At 44.1% G+C, this 18,443-nt stretch overlaps 1 protein-coding gene across 1 annotated transcript in view; it reads left to right on the forward strand.

The window, feature by feature from the left end:
• The window catches only part of ABCA4 (ATP binding cassette subfamily A member 4), a 126,747-nt gene that overhangs the window by 30,049 nt on the left and 78,255 nt on the right, over positions 1 to 18,443 (forward strand). Inside the window, exons 7-11 of the mRNA XM_082409722.1 lie at positions 4,449 to 4,538; positions 6,861 to 7,101; positions 8,116 to 8,255; positions 8,926 to 9,042; positions 9,720 to 9,917. Coding sequence (XP_082265848.1) covers positions 4,449 to 4,538; positions 6,861 to 7,101; positions 8,116 to 8,255; positions 8,926 to 9,042; positions 9,720 to 9,917 — 786 coding nt within the window. The remainder of the gene's footprint in view (positions 1 to 4,448; positions 4,539 to 6,860; positions 7,102 to 8,115; positions 8,256 to 8,925; positions 9,043 to 9,719; positions 9,918 to 18,443) is intronic.

An 18,443-nucleotide genomic window follows, 5' to 3' on the forward strand; every position in this document is an offset into this window, starting at 1 on the left:
TTAAATTTAATATTCATGAAATTTTAAATTTAAAAAAACTGTTTTATAGTTCAGGTTTTCTCCCTTTACAAACATTCCTAAGAATTTGCAATGATTGCTGAGAAATTGTACCAGATCATTCATTTAATGAGTTAGTCAAGGTCAAATAATTTCAAAAGCAAAATTAAGAACCTTAAAAAATTATCTATCTACCTATCTACCTACCTACCTATCTATATCAGTATATAGATATAGGTACATATAGCTATAGATAGAGACACAGGTGCTTTTAATGTGTTGAATTTGAGGCAGGATGGAGTTTTAAGGCCAGAGTGTGCCTAGAGCCTATGGAGATGAAGGAGAGGGGATGGAAAGAAGATGTCCACTTAGGCAAAACATAGGCATGGGTAATCTCCAGCCCATAGTCAAGTGAGGAAAGCAGACAACAAACTCACAAAGATGAGAAAGTAATTAAAGGCGATAGGAGCTGTGACTGATTGATTGCTGTCCAATCTCTCTGGACACATGAGTGTGACAGTTGCTTATTTTCTGTGCCTCTGGGTTTCTAGTCCCTCTAGGTACCTCCCATTGTCTAGGACCCTGGTTGTTTTTCTCTGCACAGCTTCTCTAGACTCCATTCCTTGATTCCAGCTTCTTCCTAAGGCGGTCTTTCAGATATCTCTTTGCTCCCCTCTCTGCAATCTGAAGGCTCATCCTACTCCAAACTCAGACCTAACACCAGCTCCTAAGTCACCAGGCTGGGGATTTTGACAATGGGATGGGAATGGGGAAGCATCAGTGATACGACACTCAGGCTTCCAGCTCTGGTGAGTGGGCAGGAGGCAGTGCCACCAATTGAGGAAGGGCATCCAGGAACAGAAGCTGGTTTGGGAGAAGATGATGTGATCAGTTTAGGACAAGTTGGAGTTATGCAAATGTCCAACAGACAATTGAGGGATGGAGATGCAGATTTAGAAGTCTAAGTGGGAGAAGATGATGTGATCAGTTTAGGACAAGTTGGAGTTATGCAAATGTCCAACAGACAATTGAGGGATAGAGATGCAGATTTAGAAGTCATCGACAAAAAGGTAGCAGATTAAATGAGAGAGAGAATGAAAAAACCCAGAGAGAGTGTACAGAATGAGAAGAGCGAGGGTATGGAGGTGGAGAATCTCAGCATATAAGGGGAAAGTGGAGGCTGAAGAGCTTGTGGGAAAGGCAGGGAGGGAACAGAGTAAACCAGGTGAGATGAGTGTCATGAAGGTAAAGAACATGACCAAAAGTGTCAAGAGCAGAGAGGTCTGAACAGACAAGAACCAAAAGCATCCATTAGACTTTAAAACTGGGAATTCTAGTGAGAGCATCTTAGTAGGATGATGCTGGTGGAAGACTGGGAAGTGTTGGTGAGGAAATGAATCACTGAATGTGAACTGTTCTTCCAAGAAGTGTGGGAATAAGGGGTGGAGGAGGGAAGACCCTCCCGCAAGTAAGAGAGAATTCTTCCTGCCTTACTGGCTTTGATATGGGACATTGATGTTTTTTTCTGCCTTTGGACTCAAACTGAAACACCAACTCTTTGTGTGTCTCCAGCCTGCCAACTCACCCTGCAGATCTTGGGATATGCCAGCTTCCATAATTGCATGAGCCAATTTCTTATAATAAATCTCTTCCTATTTATATACATCCTATTGGATCTGTTTCTCTGGGGAACCCTATCTAATACACTGCCCTTAATGAGCATACCATTTCATGGAGTATCAGGCATAGAAACATTTATAGTCAATCTGCTTCTTGCTAGAATATAAGTATTCATTCATTCATCATATTCAATATGTGCCTGAATGTCTACTATGTGCCTAGCACACAGACACAGTTCTTGTCTATATGGAGCTTAGAATCTAATAAGAGAGACAGATAACACATAAACAGTAGAATAATTACCAGTGGTGAAGAGTACAAGGAAGGAAATAAAGAGGACACCTTAAGAGAACATAACAGGGCAAGGGCAAGCAAAGAAGCATAGATAAAGAAGTATCATCTAACCCTACCATGGGGACGCTGTCTTTCACATAGATAGTGGTATCAGGACTGAGACTTGAAGAATGAAGAAAACTTTACCAGGCAGAGAAGGCGGGGAGGGGGAACAATGTGCAGAGCCAGGAGGCATGAGAAAGGGACCAACACGTTAGGGAATGTAGAGTGAAGTCTGGATGCCGGAAGAGAAGCAAGAGAGAAGGCTAGAGAGGGAGCCAAGCACCAGCTCACGAGAGGCCAGGTGTGTCCAGCATGGGTATTGACCTTCTCTCCTGGAGGCACTAGGGAGCCATGGAGGATCTTTGTGCAGGAGAAGTGACATGATTGGATCGGGCTGTTGGGTAACTCAGGCTATAGTGTGGAGGGTACATTGGAAGGAAGGAGACTAGGGGCAAGGGGACAGGAAGAAGGCTGTTCTGATAGAATGTTCCGAGACAGAAGCAAGGAGAGCCTGAGCAAAGGCAGTCTAGTGAGGAAGGAAAAAAGAGAGGAGCGAATATTGACTTATTCGTTCATTCGTTCATTTATCCATTTATGCATGCAAAAATAAACTTTTTTAAAATTTTGAAATAGAAATAATTATAAAAGTAGAGAGACTAATATAATGAACCCCCATGTACCCATCACCCAGGTTCAACTATTATCAACATTTGGCTACTCCTGTTTCTTCTGTTCCTTTTTTTCCCTGAAGTCTTTTAAAGCAAACCACAGACAACATTTCATCCTCACATACTTCCCTATGTATCTCTAACATAAAAACTTACTTGTTTTAACAAAACCACAGTGCTATGATCACACCCAACAAAATTAACATTAATTCCTCAATATTACCTAATACCCAGTTATGTTCACTTTCCCTCTGATCGTTACAGCTGGTTTGTTCAGATCAAAATCAAAATAAGGTCCACAGTGGCATTTTAATTGATGTGTATCTTAGATCCCCTTTCATCTGTGACAGATCTTATTGGAGATAGCTAGGAGGGAGAGTCAACAGGACTGAGTGATATCTTGCCATTGGCACACATTTTTACCTGCTGGCTTTCTCCCTTCCTACCTGTTCTTCTCGGCAATTAAAGTACTTTGCCCAACATACACTGAAGCTATTTTCGAGGAGTTTGAAAAGTAGACTATGGCAAGACCAAAGCCTAGGCCCAGTGTTAAGGTTAAGGAGAGAAGACTCTTCTCAGGGGTAGAGTTTCAATGGTGGCTTTGCTGCTCCTTCCTCTAGAAAATTCTCCACCTGTCTGCTTTGTAGCTCTCATATGTAACAAAGCCTTTCATTATTACAGTTAGAAAGTAAGCCTGAAATGTTGATGCTCCAAGAGTGTACGTACACTTATTCTTCAGTTCAGAGTCAGAGAGAATACGAGGGCTCCTGCACCTACAGCCGGGAGAGAGGGGAGCAGGACCACAGCTAGAAATAGGAGGCTGGGCGGCTCAAAGCCTGACTCCACCTGCTTCTCTGCTCTGCCACAGCTAGATCAGTACACCCATCATTTAGGAGAGCCACACTGGCAAATAAAAAGGCAAGGCTTGTGGCTTGTGGTCCATAAATGCATGAATCAGAATTATATGTTGAGCTTGTTAAAATGAAGATCCGCTCAAGGCCTACTCAAGATGCACACTTGAGTTTGAAAATCACCATCTTAAAAGTTAGAATTCAGTCCTAAAAAACAGACTCGGTGATTCAATCATTTTTGAAACTGTAAAGAATGAAGTTATTCATTCAGGACTTGAACTTGATTTCCGGAAAACAAGGTGTTCACCTCAGGCTCTGGGACTTGGAGCCAGCAAGCTTGTGAACTTCCACGTTCCCCACCGCGGTGGAAAACGCACAAACAGCTCTGTGTTGCCGCGTGGGCCTGGGGTCACCAGAACACTGGCGTCACTTAGAGAATCTGCAAGGGAACTTCTCTCTCTTTAAGGCTGCCAGCCGCAGCTTTAAAAAGAAAGGTTCTGGAGTTGGCCGAATCTTCCGTAAGAGTGGTGCTGAACAGAGGAAGAGACACAACCTGTCTGGAAAGGACATAAAGGGACAACAATGACAAGGAAGCCCGAGGTGAACAGGTGGGCACCCTCTGCACGTGGCCTTCCTTTACACCCCAGCAGCTGTGCTCTGTCTTCCTGCCTCCAGGAGCCTTGTCTGGTGTTGCTAAACCAGCAATCAGAATCACTTTGGTGTATTTAATGTCACCATGAAACTATTTGTGATTGCCTAGCTCAGCAGGGCTGAGAATAAGAACCTTTGATTTTCTCGATTAGACAAAAGAAGTTTGTTTCTGAAAGCAATTTTTCAGAAGAGGTTCCGTGATCAAAAAGAAGGGAGGAAATGTTTTTCAAGCATACAGGAGATCAGATAGCACCCATGTATATATGTAGAACTATGTATATATATATACTATATTTTTTAAAATATTTGTTCCTATCAATTACAGCTTCCCAGACTCCTGGACAGCAGTTCTCAAGGTATCAATCTGAGATCCTGGGGAAGAATATTATCTGATATGTCGCCGAGAATTCAAGAAGTAAGTGGCTTGATGATAGTAATATAATTTCATTATATCTTTCCACCATTTTATCACACTTATTATGTCAAATAATTTAATTGCACCTCAGACCTGTTCAAGGAGAAATATATTTGATCTTTCCATCTAGCAATTTCAAAATACCTGTTCATATCCTTAATTATCTGTGCTCCTGGGTCGGAGGCAGCAAGAAAGGAACTGTTCGTCTAATTTCACACCTAGAAAGAAATAACACTCTGTCTGGTGTAGCAGATTATCAGTGGACTGACAGCTGAATCTAAGTCTTTCCACTCTTTCTGATGTGATCCAATATTCTGTTATGCTCTTAAAATCCACATAAATCTATACCATTAATAGTAATCGCATACACTTACACAGTGCTTACAGGCACTAAGTGTCTTACATACATATTACATACTCATTTCATTACAAAGATAGTGACTTTTTTGTGTTGTTTTGTAAAAGATGTGCACATATTAATCAAATGCCAAGCCATTGCCCATATATAAAATGATTCTCCACTCAACAGATGAGAGGTGCTGGGGTCATAATGATGAAGAGACAGATATGGTCACTGCCTTGTGAAATGTATAGTCCAACAGGGAAGAGAGATGTGAAATGAACAATTATCTTCAAGTGTAATGAGTATTATGAAAGAGAGGGAAAAGAGGAAATATAATTTTCCCCAAACTTTTTTTCCCCTCCAGTATTCTCAGCTGACTTGGGCTTTGCCAACCTGGAAAACTGCATGGTTAGAATCTGTCCTCATAAAACTAAGCTCAGCCTGGGCAGAGTGCCGTGCAGGGAAAGTTAGAGAAGGGCCCAATATACTGATGGCCACCTGCTGCAGGGGGAGTCTCTGTTTAACATTCTTTTCTTCATAAGCATTTTAAAAATTCATATCAGTATAATAGGGTTGAAGTTGATAGAGAATTTTTTTTTAAATCTCCAAAACATATTAAAGCTCTTAATTCCATGTGGGAGTTGCAGAAGGTTTCTTGCCTGTCTAGATAGCAAGTCTAGCATTCGTGAACTGGGTTGAAGCAGATGGCCCAGTTTACGTTAACTGATACTAGACTATTTGACTCTGGAACAGCCCCTTCATCTCGGAGCGCTTTGATTAAATGAGCAACATAATAATGGTAATAACCCCTTGCAAGACTGTCGTAAGACTTACTGTTGTTGAAGCAATTTGAGATTCCATCTTTATTATTGAAGCCTAGACTGTGATTATAGGCATGACTCAATATGTGGATTCTACATGGCGCTCAGCAGTTTCAGAGAGCAAGTGTTGGCATGTGGACAGAGAGGAGATGACAGGTAAACATCACTTATTGCAGTGGGAGAACTGTTTTCAGTCTCACCTGTTTGAATCCTAATGGTTTTTTAAATCCCCAAGTGCCTTTGAGAATAAGTAACCAAGTGTGTTTTGGGAATAAAAGCAGCATGATTTTTATTTTGTATTTTCCTTTAAAGTCAAATGGTATTTATTATGGGAACTGAGACCCTGGCAACTCTGGCAGCCCTCAACTTAGTTCTCAGCATTTTAGATCTACCTTCAAAAAACGAGGCCACTGAGTGCCAGCGGTACCAATATGGAGAGATGACCACCAGCCTCTTCTTAGTTTGGTGAAGAATTTAAAGAGAGTTTTCCCAAGAATGGAGACTTCATCTGTTCTATATTTGCTTAGATCTTAAAACATACATAAATACACACACACACACACACACACACACACACACACACACACAAACACTAAAAGAAACCACAAGCCACACATTTCAGGGAAATGGAAGAGTTCACATTTGGTAAAGCTAAGCTAATAAGAAGATAATTTTCCAAATATAGAAAGCTAAATTCTAAACTATTTGGCCAAAGAAATTTGCCCTGACTTTGCCTTTCTAGGACAGAGCTACTCCTCTATTTTATTTCCCAGTTTTCCAGTAGCTCCATCTTGGTGGGATAACAGAACCTAAGAACTGACTGATAGAGAAATATTCTCTGTGTTTCCCCAAGGACACATTCCCAAGGAATTCAAACTAAATGGACTGGAAAAGAGAAATAATATTGAAATAGTTTGGAGGTTAACTCTTTTATTTTCTTTAAGGCTCATCCTAGTTTCCTCCTAGGCCCTGAGTGGACGGCAGTAGAATTTATTTCACAGCTGGATTAAGGATTGCTAAACTTATATATGTTTTCTTTTAAACATGGAAATCAAATGCCTATGCCAAGGTCTCCCCAAACTTTGGAGCTTTGACTTCCCAGTGGATTGTGACTCTGACTACCTTAGCGTAACCTGAAGCCTTTGCCTTGCCTCTCAGTTCATCCACCGACCAAGTGTTCAAGACTTGCTGTGGGTGACCAGGCCACTCGTGCAGACTGGCGGTCCAGAGACCTTCACACAGCTGATGGGCACCCTGTCTGACCTCTTGTGTGGCTACCCAGAGGGAGGAGGCTCTCGGGTGTTCTCCTTCAACTGGTACGAAGACAATAACTATAAAGCCTTCCTGGGGATTGACTCCACGAGGAAAGATCCTATCTATTCTTATGACAAAAGAACAAGTAAGTTTTCCAAGTCCTGAATATAAATTGGCTTCTGATGTTGGTTAAGCTGATGGGTTAACACTTCCAGGTGAAATTAATCCTGGGGTTGATTTTCCCTTGGTCTTGTTGAGGGGCCTTGGGCAAAGAGGTTTCTCCTTCCAGAGAGTCCATTTCCCCAAGTAGGAAGCGGGCAGTGCTCATAAAGAATTCTGGAAGTGAGCCATGGAAATAACTGAGACCCACTTGGAACGGGAACGGAGGGGACATTTCCCACTGATCTGATTGAACTAGGGTTACGTTCTAGAGGAAGAGAAAGATAAATGAGGAGGCAACCCAGAGTTGCAAGCAGAGCTGGGGTCAGAAGGGCTCTGGAGAGTAAACATAGCTGTGGGATGTTTTTACAAACACAATGTAGTGAAAATCCATGTGTGTAGTACTGAATTACGTTCCAAATGGCAAGTTGCTGGCAAGTTATCTTTCCCACCTTTCACTATTTTTTTTGGCTCCTGTGGGGTAAAGGAGGGTGGGGTGTGGACGAAATGCAGCTGGGCAACCCTCTAGTTAAAAATTGAAAAGCAGCAGCAAGGCACACACCAAAAGCAGCTGGGCCTAAGACAGCCACACACAACAGAGAAGTTAAGCAGCTAATTGAAAGGAAATTATTGAGACTAAAGCTGAGATTGCAAGGGGAGGCCTTGTTTGGCCTCTCGGTCCCTTTCATCTAAGAATGGCCTCTGTTCCTTGCAATAATCATAAGCAGGCTTCTCAACCTTCCTCTAAAGCAGAAAAAAAACCACAGGGCAAGCCCCATCCTTTGTTTCTCTGATGAGGCCTTTATTGAGATGCAGTGTGGCATTTTTACTTACTAATGATGAGCTTGTTATTTGTGGGGTACAGCCTATTAATTTAGGTTATTTGTCAAATCCTCCAGCATACAGTTGAATGAGACATGTGATTTGAACACACTAATGACTATGTTTAGCTCTGAGCAACGGGGAGTTTCTATAAAATCTGTCCCTTCTCTCCTGACAGCAACCTTTTGTAATGCATTGATCCAGAGCCTGGAGTCAAACCCTGTAACCAAAATAGCCTGGAGGGCAGCAAAGCCTTTGCTGATGGGAAAAATCCTCTTTACTCCGGATTCCCCCGCAATACGCAGGATACTGAAGAACGTAAGGTCCCAGCTGGTCTTGTCCCTTCTGCCTTCTCCTCTGGCTACCCAGTAGAATGAGAGTGTGTGTGCATGCATGTGCGTGTATGTGTGAATGAGTGTGTGTGTGTGTGTGTGCGTGCGTGTGTGTCTGTATTTTTTACTGTGCCCTCCTGGTGGTGAGCCTCATGTTTGCTTTTTGCTAAGTGGACTCTTGGTTCCTCCCCCATCCACAGACATCATTGGAAGGCTTTGCACCAATGCCCCTGCCTGGCCCTGCCCTCTCTATGCAGCCTACAATGAGATTTTCTTCCTCACTTCCTGAATTCTATCCCTAAGGGAAGAGTTCACAGTTCTCTGAAGCCTGGCTACCCAGAACAGACAAAGATAGGGAGGAAGGGAGGAAGAGCACTTGCTCACAGGGAGTCCAAATCCAGCTTTAATGAGGTTCTGAGACAATAGCATCATCAATATTATGAGTACCTCTGAGATACTAAGAAATAAGATTCTGTCAATCTGGGAGGCTGGGAAATAGCTGATTGTTCTGGGAAATATCAATCAACTGAGAAAATAAAGACACTTCCTTGAAAAGCCTTTCCTAAGTATTGAGGGTTCGTGACAGGAAAGGTACAACCAAGATTCTCTCTCACTTTTTCTCTCTCCATCCTTCTGCTGTCTCTGTCTGGTTTTAGGCCAACTCGACGTTTGAAGAGCTGGAGCGTTTCAGGAAGTTGGTCAAAGCCTGGGAAGAAGTAGGGCCCCAGATCTGGTACTTCTTTGACAAGAGCACGCAGATGACCATGATCAGAGTACGGATGGCATTAGAGGTCGGGAGGCGGGGGGAGGAGAAAGGCCAGGAAAGTTCCATTTGTTTCCTTTGCCCAATAGAGGGTTAATCACCCCTGGAGTTAGCGCAAAATATAATAAGCACCAGTTTTGGAAGCTGTCATCATGTGGAATCACCAACTTTGGGTGGGATATAGGTTTCTGAAACTCTGGGGAAATGTGAACACCGCCATAAGACCAGTGACCTCCTGAGGTTTCTTGCTGTTATGAATTCACTTGAGGGCCTCAGATTCAGAGGGGCGTCTCCCCAAGGGGCCAGCTCTGTAACTGCAAAAGGTGGTTGAGTGTGTCTCTCTGGTCTCATTTTCAGTTTCACAAAACCAGGAGATAAGAGTCCTGCATAGCAGGGATAATTAAAAGGGAACCAAAGAAAATCCTTAAGAAAAAGAAAGCTTCCTATATACCATTTCCCTGCCCCTCTCCCCCATCCCCACATAAACGTCTCCCCTCTGTTATAGAGACCTATGTATTGGGGGGAAATGGGATATAGATAGATATGCCTTATGATGGAAGAAAACCCACTAGATTTTTAGGGAGCCTTAAAGTCTATCCTATTTGTTAAAAATTAGAAATGGCCTAAAAACAAGACCAAAGATCCTGTGGAATTCTAAATGCTGTAACTGTGTTGCTTCTTCCCAAGGACACCCTGGAGAACCCAACAGTAAAAGCCTCTTGGAATAGGCAGCTTGGTGAAGAAGGTATTACTGCCGAAGCCGTACTGAACTTCCTCTATAGGGGTCCACGAGAGGGCCAGGCTGATGACATGGACAGCTTCGACTGGAGGGATATATTTAACATCACTGATCGCATGCTACGCCTGGCTAATCAATACCTGGAGGTAAGGGCAGCAAGCCACCTGAGGGCCACATTGGGCCCCTCCAGGACAGCCCTGTAGGTGGAGCCAGAGATCCCTTAGCAAGTCAAGTGGTCTTGGGTTTCAAATCTCATTTTCCCCCTGAAGAAACAAGAATTCCCACAGCCCCCAGAGATGGATTCTGTTCTCTAACAGCTTATCCACAATTAAATAGTTCCCTCTTCACATCCTCTGCCTCCTAACAGCTCCCTGACTCCTCCTTGGCTACTCCTTCTGCCTTGTAGCTCATACAGTGTCGTGTCTGTCCTCAGCCATCTCCCGTCTGCCATTGCTTCAGTGGCTGTCCATTGGTAGTGTCCACCAAACCTCAAGTTCCGAGGTCCCCCTGCCTGCTGGACACTCCCACCCCCGGGTTATACAGGCACATCAGCCTCAACATGTCCAAAACAAATCTGTATTCTCCCTACCCATAAGGCCTCTCCTCCTCCAGCATTTCCTGTCCTGATCACGGTCCTCTGCAGTTTTCCAGATTCTCAAGCTAGAGGTTTAAGGGTCAACCTTAAATCACCTTCCACTCAACAGCTCTCATTTACTGTGTAACCTTTTGCCAAGCACTGTGCTAAGCGCTTTCACGTACCTTAGTTCATTCAATCCTCTGATAGCTCCATCAAGTGTATGCTATCATCATTCCCACTTTACAGGTGCAGAAGCTGAGGCTTAAAGAGTTTAAATAAGATCCCATCTCACAGCTATTAGGTAGAACAGACAGGATGCAGATCCGGTGTGCCTGAATTCAGAGCCTGCCGTCCTGACCCCTCCACTGCCTCTGTTACGTCCGGTCACTGAGCTTTGTCTCCTCATCTCTAGGTATTTCTCAACTCCTCCTCTTGCTTGCCAGGCTCTCTGAGCCCCAGAGGCCTTGTCATCTCTCCACTAGCCTGTTCTAAAGGCTCACTCCCTGGACTCCAGGGTCCAGTCTCTGTTGGTTCAGGCGCTTCTCCACGCTGACACCAGAGTTACATTCCAAACACACATCTGCTGGCATCACTGTCACTCTTACAATCTTAATGACTCCTCCTCAGGGAACACAAGTCCCTTCCAAACCTGCTCCAGCCCAGCTTCCCAGCCTCTGCTCACTCATACATCTTCAGCTCTGCTCCACACGTCCTTCCACCACCCTCAGGGACACCCCAGCTTCTCATGATTTCATCCTTTGCAAATGGCTGTTTCTCTGCCTATTTATGAGAGCCTTTTTGCTTAAATGAAAAAGAGAATTTAGTGGTTGACATAACCCAGAAGTTCAGGGGACCTAGGACACTGTGTCCTTCCATCTTACCTTTCTGTTTGCCTTGGCCCAGCTTTGATCTCAGCCAGACCCTTTCCATTTGGTAGTGTGTCAGCTGCTCACAGCCCTCAGTGGTCATCTTTACCCCAGAAACTACACAGAAAGAGGGAGTGGCTTTCCCATAGCATACATAATACTCCTAGAGAGTTCTCAGATTGGCCTGGCCACTCTACCTACCCCCAGTCCCTCAGCGGATTGTGTACCGCCACGAGGTAAGGAAAGCACAGTTGGCTTCATCTGAGTCTCATGGACTGAGCAGGATTACTGTGAAGTCGGGGAGGGTATCTCCCCGAAAGAAGAAACACAAGGCAGAGAAGTCTGAAAGGACTTCTCCTTCTCCATCTGCTGAGCTTCTCTTCATTCACTCTTTGAGACTTAGCTCTCAAATGTCACTTCCGCTTCGACATAGGTTAAGTCATTCACTCCTCTGTGCTTCCCTGGCCCCCTCTTTACATCTCTTTCAGACCGTATTCAAGTTAGATTCAAGTTAGCTGTTAACATGTCCGTCTCTGGCAGATCAGCAGGCTGGAGTTATCAGAGTCAAGGAGCCCATCCTAGTTATTCTTGAATTCTCGACCTCAAACTTCCAGGGAACATCTCCGCCTGAGGGCTTATCACACCTGCCACTGGGCCTCATGTCATATAGAACCATTAGCAGGTAGAAGATGCTCTGGGCAGTAGGAGAGGGAATTAAGCCAGTGGCCCCCAAGAGCAAGCCCCTCTCCCCAGACTCCTTGGTCCTGAGGATAACTAACTAGTGAGAAAAAGCCCGGCACCAGCTGTCACCACGGTGCTCTTGAGGACTCCCTGCTGCCCTTGGCGCCCCCAGAATTTCCCTGGAGTGTGTGATGCTCTGTCTCCAGAACCGTGGAAATATTGGCACAGGCTCTCTAGGCAGCCTTTCAGCAGCGGTCAGGTGTGGCAGCAGCACAGCCAAAGTTCAGGTCATTACAGAGTGATTCCCAGCTTGTCTGAAGACAAGAATGACCATGGGTGCTTTTTACGAAACAGATTTCTGGACACAAACCCAGATCAACTGACTCAGAATTCCCAGGGAAGAGGCCTGGTAATCTGTATTTTTACAAACCTGTTGGATTGGTGGGATCTTGGAGTCCCCTTGTACAATTACTCAGTTGACATCGTCGTCTTCTCACGGTGCCTCTACCAGCTAAGTCCCCATCCCTGGCCGTGCCCACCACCATCCACCACTGTGCTTATAATACAGGCAGGATTTTTTGGATGGGGTGCAGATGGAGGCACTCTGTTCCTTTATTCTTGCAGAATAGAGTTCAGTGGGTCTCACAATATTTTTGTGAGGTACTACGTATCAGTATAAAGAATACTTCTTAGGTTTGACTTGACATTTGCATGGTGATGTAAAGGGCTTGTTTTCTTGAAGGATCATTTTTTCCATGTAGCTTGTGCTTAATGTAGCACAAGGCACCCAACAGATACTTAGTATATATTAAATGGTTAAGAATTCAGTCTCTGGAGCCAGACCACTTGGGTTCAAATCCCTGCTAGTTGTGCCTCAGTTTCTGCATCTGTAAAGTGGGGATATTAATAATACTTACCTAATAGGCTTGTTATGAGAATTAACTGAGTTAATTCATGCAAAGCACTTAAGACAGTGCCTGGCATTTAGTAAGCACTTAATAAATACTAACTTTTTAGTAAAATACAAACAAACAAAAAATACTGTTTGGGAGGAGGAGAGTGGAATTAGTGAAATCAGGCCCAGCCACTGAGCCACTCCTGGTGCTCCTCTAGGGATTACAAAACTGCTAATCGCATCTCACATAAGCCACCAACACTTCCCTGGGGCCTTGCAATCCCATTAGCCCAGCGAAATGCTCCTAAGCAAAGGCCAAGACTGCCACAGGTCAGTGGCCTGCCCCAGGGGTTCCTAAGAGGAGTTTTGATGGTGGCAGAAACCCAGCAGGTAATTATGCTGAGGTTTCTGATCTTCCTGCCCTGGGGAGCAGGGGAGCGGGAGGAAGGAGGAAAGTGATGGGGAATGAACTGAAAGGAGAAGACGGGGCGGGGGTGGGGGTGGGGGTGTTGGGGGCGGGTGTTGTAAAGCAGTGAGGTAGAATCCAATCATTACAACTGGTCCTGAATTTTCCGCTTTTGTCCTTGTGTTTTGGGAAGTCTGGAGGAGCTTTGGAAACTCCCCAGCTCTCATCCTGAGGACTACTCAGTAGCAGACAGGGCATGAAAACCTCTTCATGATGGCCTCTCCAGGACAGGGCAGCAAGCATGTTCCTTCATAGGCTGTTCAAGGCTTGACTGAGCCTCTGCTTTTCAGTAATATGACTTTCATTAAAGAGCTTTGAGAACTTCTGGGCCAGCCTTGATGCCTACTTCCCTGCCTATTCCAAAAACGAAAAAAATCATTTCAGGAAAATTCAGCAAAAATACTCTAAAATGTACATTATGTCAGTTCCGGTCAGTGCTGCACTCAGATGTGGTATTGAACAACAGAAGGTCCAAGAACTAAGAGCAAACTTTTAAGCCTTTTGTCATTACAGGAAAGGGGAGTGATTCAATAAGTTTTCTCTTCACCTAATAGAAGGGCCAAGTCCTCTTTCTTTCTGCTCGGGGTGAGGCCTTAGTTACTGGACATTCCACTGAGTATCCTGGAGAGTGTCCCATTCCTTCGGAGCTGCCTTGCTTGGTCATTGTATGCCATGTTAGGCCACTGCTTGGGGAACGTTCTCACCTGCCAGTGAGGATAAATGGGCCTGGATCTCTGCCCATGAGCTACATCACTCTGGGAAAGACACTTTACCTGCTAAGCCTCAATTTTCTTATCTGTAAAATCCAGATAATAACACAACAGACGTCACAGTTGTTGTTAAAGATAAAGTGAGTGAAGCGTGCAGGGCACTCAATACATTTGTGCCATTGACTAGTTAAACCTGTGTATAAATTCTCTGCCCCCGATTCCCCATCTCTTAGGTGGGGCTGTTAGTGCCCCCCTTTCCAAGCGGCTGTGAGGATGAGATTGGAGAGGACTGGGCACATAGTAGAGCCATTTGATGCATGGCGGCTCTTGCTATGAACCACAGGGATGTCCACCCTTGAACCACAGACCACGTGAGGAATGTAGCTTTTTCTCAGACTCACTTTGTGTAAGCATTAACCAGGATGTGAAGCCACTCTTCATATTAACCTTGTGAATTGGCTTAGAATCAGGACTTTCAGTCCATTCCTGAAGGCCCAGGAGGATGTCTCTGGGGCCATTCTGGCCCTTCTGTGGACAGTGCTTCAGTGGCTCCAGAACTCTTTCTGTCCTTGGAGCACGTCCTCAATAAAGGGCTTCTATAACCTTATTCATCCCATAACCATGTTTAGTTTTTCCCCTGATCCCCTGCCCTTAGCAGGGAAAAAAAAAAATCAAGAATAAAAGACAGACTTCCTGGTCAGAAGGTGGGCAGTCAACTAGGGAAAGGGGTGAAGGTGACATTTTGGGAGCATCACATCTCTAACACGTGGAAAGAGTCATCTCTACAGGCCTTCTGATCACCTTCTCCAAGTCTAAGGAGGCTGAGGGCAAATGAGTCTTCATGTAGGTAAATATCTTAAACTGGTATGTGTATACGCTTACATTCATAATTTATATGTCTTATTCACATATATTTTTCTTCTGAGAAAAGCACAATTAGAAAAATTCCTCTGATAACCCTTTAGTTAAAACAAATATCCACACCCCTCCCCTTTGATTTCTTTGTTTAGCGAAGGGTTAGGCCTGGCACAGATGGAATACTATTTAGAATTCACAGTGTATTTTAATTTCATAGTATATTTGAATTTCAGGTCTTGAATTTAGCATCAGAAAGCTGAATTCAGCCAAACTTTAATATGAAAATACCTCTGATCAAGGCATAAAATTGTACTTTAACCAGTTACAACTTCCTTTCCCTAAGTCTTGAAAAAACATGTATTCATTAACTGCTTTTACCTCTGCTGTCAACACACTCAATATATGTGCATAACTCTTTATTATCTACATGGTGATTATCTTGTTGATGAATTATCAGTAGGGGGATTTTTTGGACCACCTTTCCTCTGTACCTTGCATGGTCCTGGCCACATGCCACCACTACCCAACCAGAATGTGCTCAGGGAGCGTATTTTTCAGGCTAGCCTAAATAAAAATAGGATAAGGAAGGTAAAGCTACTGATCGTGTAATTTACTTTAGTCAGATGTTTAGGGATTCGCATAATATCTGTCCTAGTGCTTTCTTCTGTTGATTCATTGTCTCCAAATGTGCATTGGGAGGCTAGGGAGAAGTCAGGGGAAAGGTCAGAAGGGTACAAAAGTCTACACCATTAGAGCAATATTATTTTGAGAGCCATGAGCTGGATCATAAGCAACTCATGGGCAATGACCTTATTTTATGGCTCATCGGTCTCTCAGAGACATAGAACTGGGCTGAGGAAGGAGAACACAGTTTGGGGAGGGGGGGGGGGTGGGCTCGAGTTGTAGGTAGAAGAAAGGAACTTGTATTTGAGCCTGCTGTGAGCCAGCCACTATGTTGGGCACTCTTACATGTCATCTCATGCAACGCTCCTAACTACCTGCCCAGCAGGCGTAATTGTTATCATTTTATAGAATTAAAAACTGACTTGCCTAACATACCACAGCAGATAAGAGGTGGATCCAGAATTCTAATCCAGACCTGTCTGGCTCTGAAGAGGAAGTTCTTTCTTGTACCACAAGGGGCATATTAGTAGGGGGTTCAGTCAGTGTTGTTTGGATAAATTACATAATGAGTTGGATAGGGACAGCAATTATTTTGTTATATTCAGAATAACAGACACTATTGTGATTCAGTCTTTTCTGCTTGGAAATAACTAGGTTTAGAGTAGGAAACCAAAAGAGATTTGAGCTCATTCAGTCATTCATATATTCGCATGAATTGAACTACCTACCTCTGAATAAATACAATTAATCCCTGACCCCTAGAAGCTCACATTCTATCGAGAGAGAGAAGCTTGTCATTAAATAAGGCCTTAGTAGTGGTACCTCAAGGAGCTGCTAGAATTCAATCTAATGGAGGAGAAACAAGTTACACGAATCCAAAGTCAAAATGTCACAAATCCTCCAAGGACTGTCAAATATCTTCCAAATTGTCTCTGAAATCCCCCTTCCTCACCCTCTCCATGTATGGCCTCTGTTTACTAGGGCCTGTACCGTCTCTCCTAGCTGGTCTCTGGGCCTCTGGTCTCTCGCTGCTTCTGTTCAGCTCCCAGACTGCCTCCAGTGAGATCTTTCTGAAACCCCAGTCTTGTCATGATGCACCAGCTCTGTGATTTCGGGCAATATCGCTGTTCCCCTGCCTGAAAAATAAGGATGATAAGTGAAGCTACAGCTAGGGCAGTGTTCACCAGTGTGGCTGGACTGGGTGTTTGTGACTGGCAGGTCCTATCAATGGTCAGTGCCCAGCTCTGCTGATTATTAAATATTTTGAATATGGTAACACTTCCCTCCCAAAGTTGCTGGAATGGTTAAACAAGAAAGCTTTGAGAGCTAAAATCCCCTGCCGTCGTCAGCCAGGCTGTTCTGTCTTTCCTTGGACCTAACTACACAGGAAGCATCACCTGGTAGCTTTGTCCTAGTGTGAGTCTTCATGCTCCAACCTGACCTTTTCATTTGTTTCATTATTGTATTTATTTATTTTAGGAACGGACATTTTTTAACAGCTGTGCATTTCCTATCCCTTTGTTTTCCTGTCGTGGTGCATTTCCTCACTCTTTGTGGTTGAACATTTCAGATGTCTGTTCACGGTGCCCGGTGTGGTAGATAAAATATATGGCAACGCCTTTGGCCTCTACCTCACCATCTCAACCAACTCAAACAGCCCAAAACTATTTTATCCAGTGGCTTTTTCCATGTGTTGGGAAACAAATCTTGAGTGCTATGGTCTAGATATGCCAGGAAATTCATTCTGGGATGTTTGCCCACATCCATTGGCATTTTCCAGAAGGAACCCCACGTGTCTCCAGGTCCACCAGCGGGACCACTTGAGACCTCAGTTGGCATTCATCAGCCGCTTTGTTCTCAGCCTGAGTGTGGAAGTCACATTTGTAAGAGGCAGGATTGTAGAGGCAGTGTCTCTCAGGGTGTAGTGCTTTTCTTATCCCTCACGTGTCCTGGGTGTATTAGTCAAAGTACTGTGTCAGCACAGAGTGCCAATCCCCTTTGATTATCAGGTTCAAGCAGAAAAAGAGATTCTTTCTCTCTTTGCCTCCACTGGACATCGTTTCCCACTTAATAGATAATTTATCTATTATTTAATGTGTTTGAATTAGAGTTGGAGAGGTCGCAGTTGAAGAAGGAAGCCTGCTGCTACTGCAGCTTCTTCTCCCAAGGTAGTGTTTGATTTAGCTGTGTAAACAAGTGACTGCATTCTCCAGAGGTCTTAAACACAGCTGCCTGCCCTGGAGAGAGCCACACCTCTTCCGCCAGGGTGCACTCTGGTTCCTGGTGAGTATCAGCAAAACAACAAACAAGGAATTGTAGGATATGTGTGGGCTTCAAATGGCAGTGGTCCTGCCACCCAGAATTTGGCCACAGTAGTTGGGAACGGAAGGAGACAAGGAAACCTCTTCTCTTGCTTTACTGCCCTTGGCTATCACAGGGCATTATAACAATTCTCTTTGAGATTCTGAATTCTGCTTGCAAAATTTGCCCAGAATCTGCCTCTGAAGCTGTGAGACAACGAATTTTTAATCAGTGAAGATGCCCTTTGAATTTTTTTCCCAGTACTGGTGCTATTTTTATGCTGAGCCTCTTACACTAGCCATTACTTACCTACCTACAGTATTCTTCCCTAACATCCATGGTCACACAGTTTCTCTCTGTGTAGAACCAAATAGCTTTTATAAACAGACTCTGTGGCTTCAGTCTCATTAGAACCTACTATGTGTTAACTTACAAGCTAATCAGACCACACCAGATATGTCAAAATCCATAACCTTGGTTAAGGGTTTAGTCATTCATCATTGCCTCCCAAACACACTCATGTACACACTCTCATCAATATACATGCTCGTTAGCCAAGATCTTAACTTCAGGGACCAGAGCAAGTACCAAAAGGGAACGAGGTCATTTGCTGTTAGCCAGGTGGCCTCCGCATGAGAATGCAAGGGTACATCATGAGTCATACCTCAGTGGATGACCCAGGGAGTTCTGACTC

This window comes from Balaenoptera physalus, assembly GCF_965194825.1.
Source record: "Balaenoptera physalus genome assembly, chromosome: 1".
NCBI classification, from domain to species: Eukaryota; Metazoa; Chordata; class Mammalia; order Artiodactyla; family Balaenopteridae; genus Balaenoptera; species Balaenoptera physalus.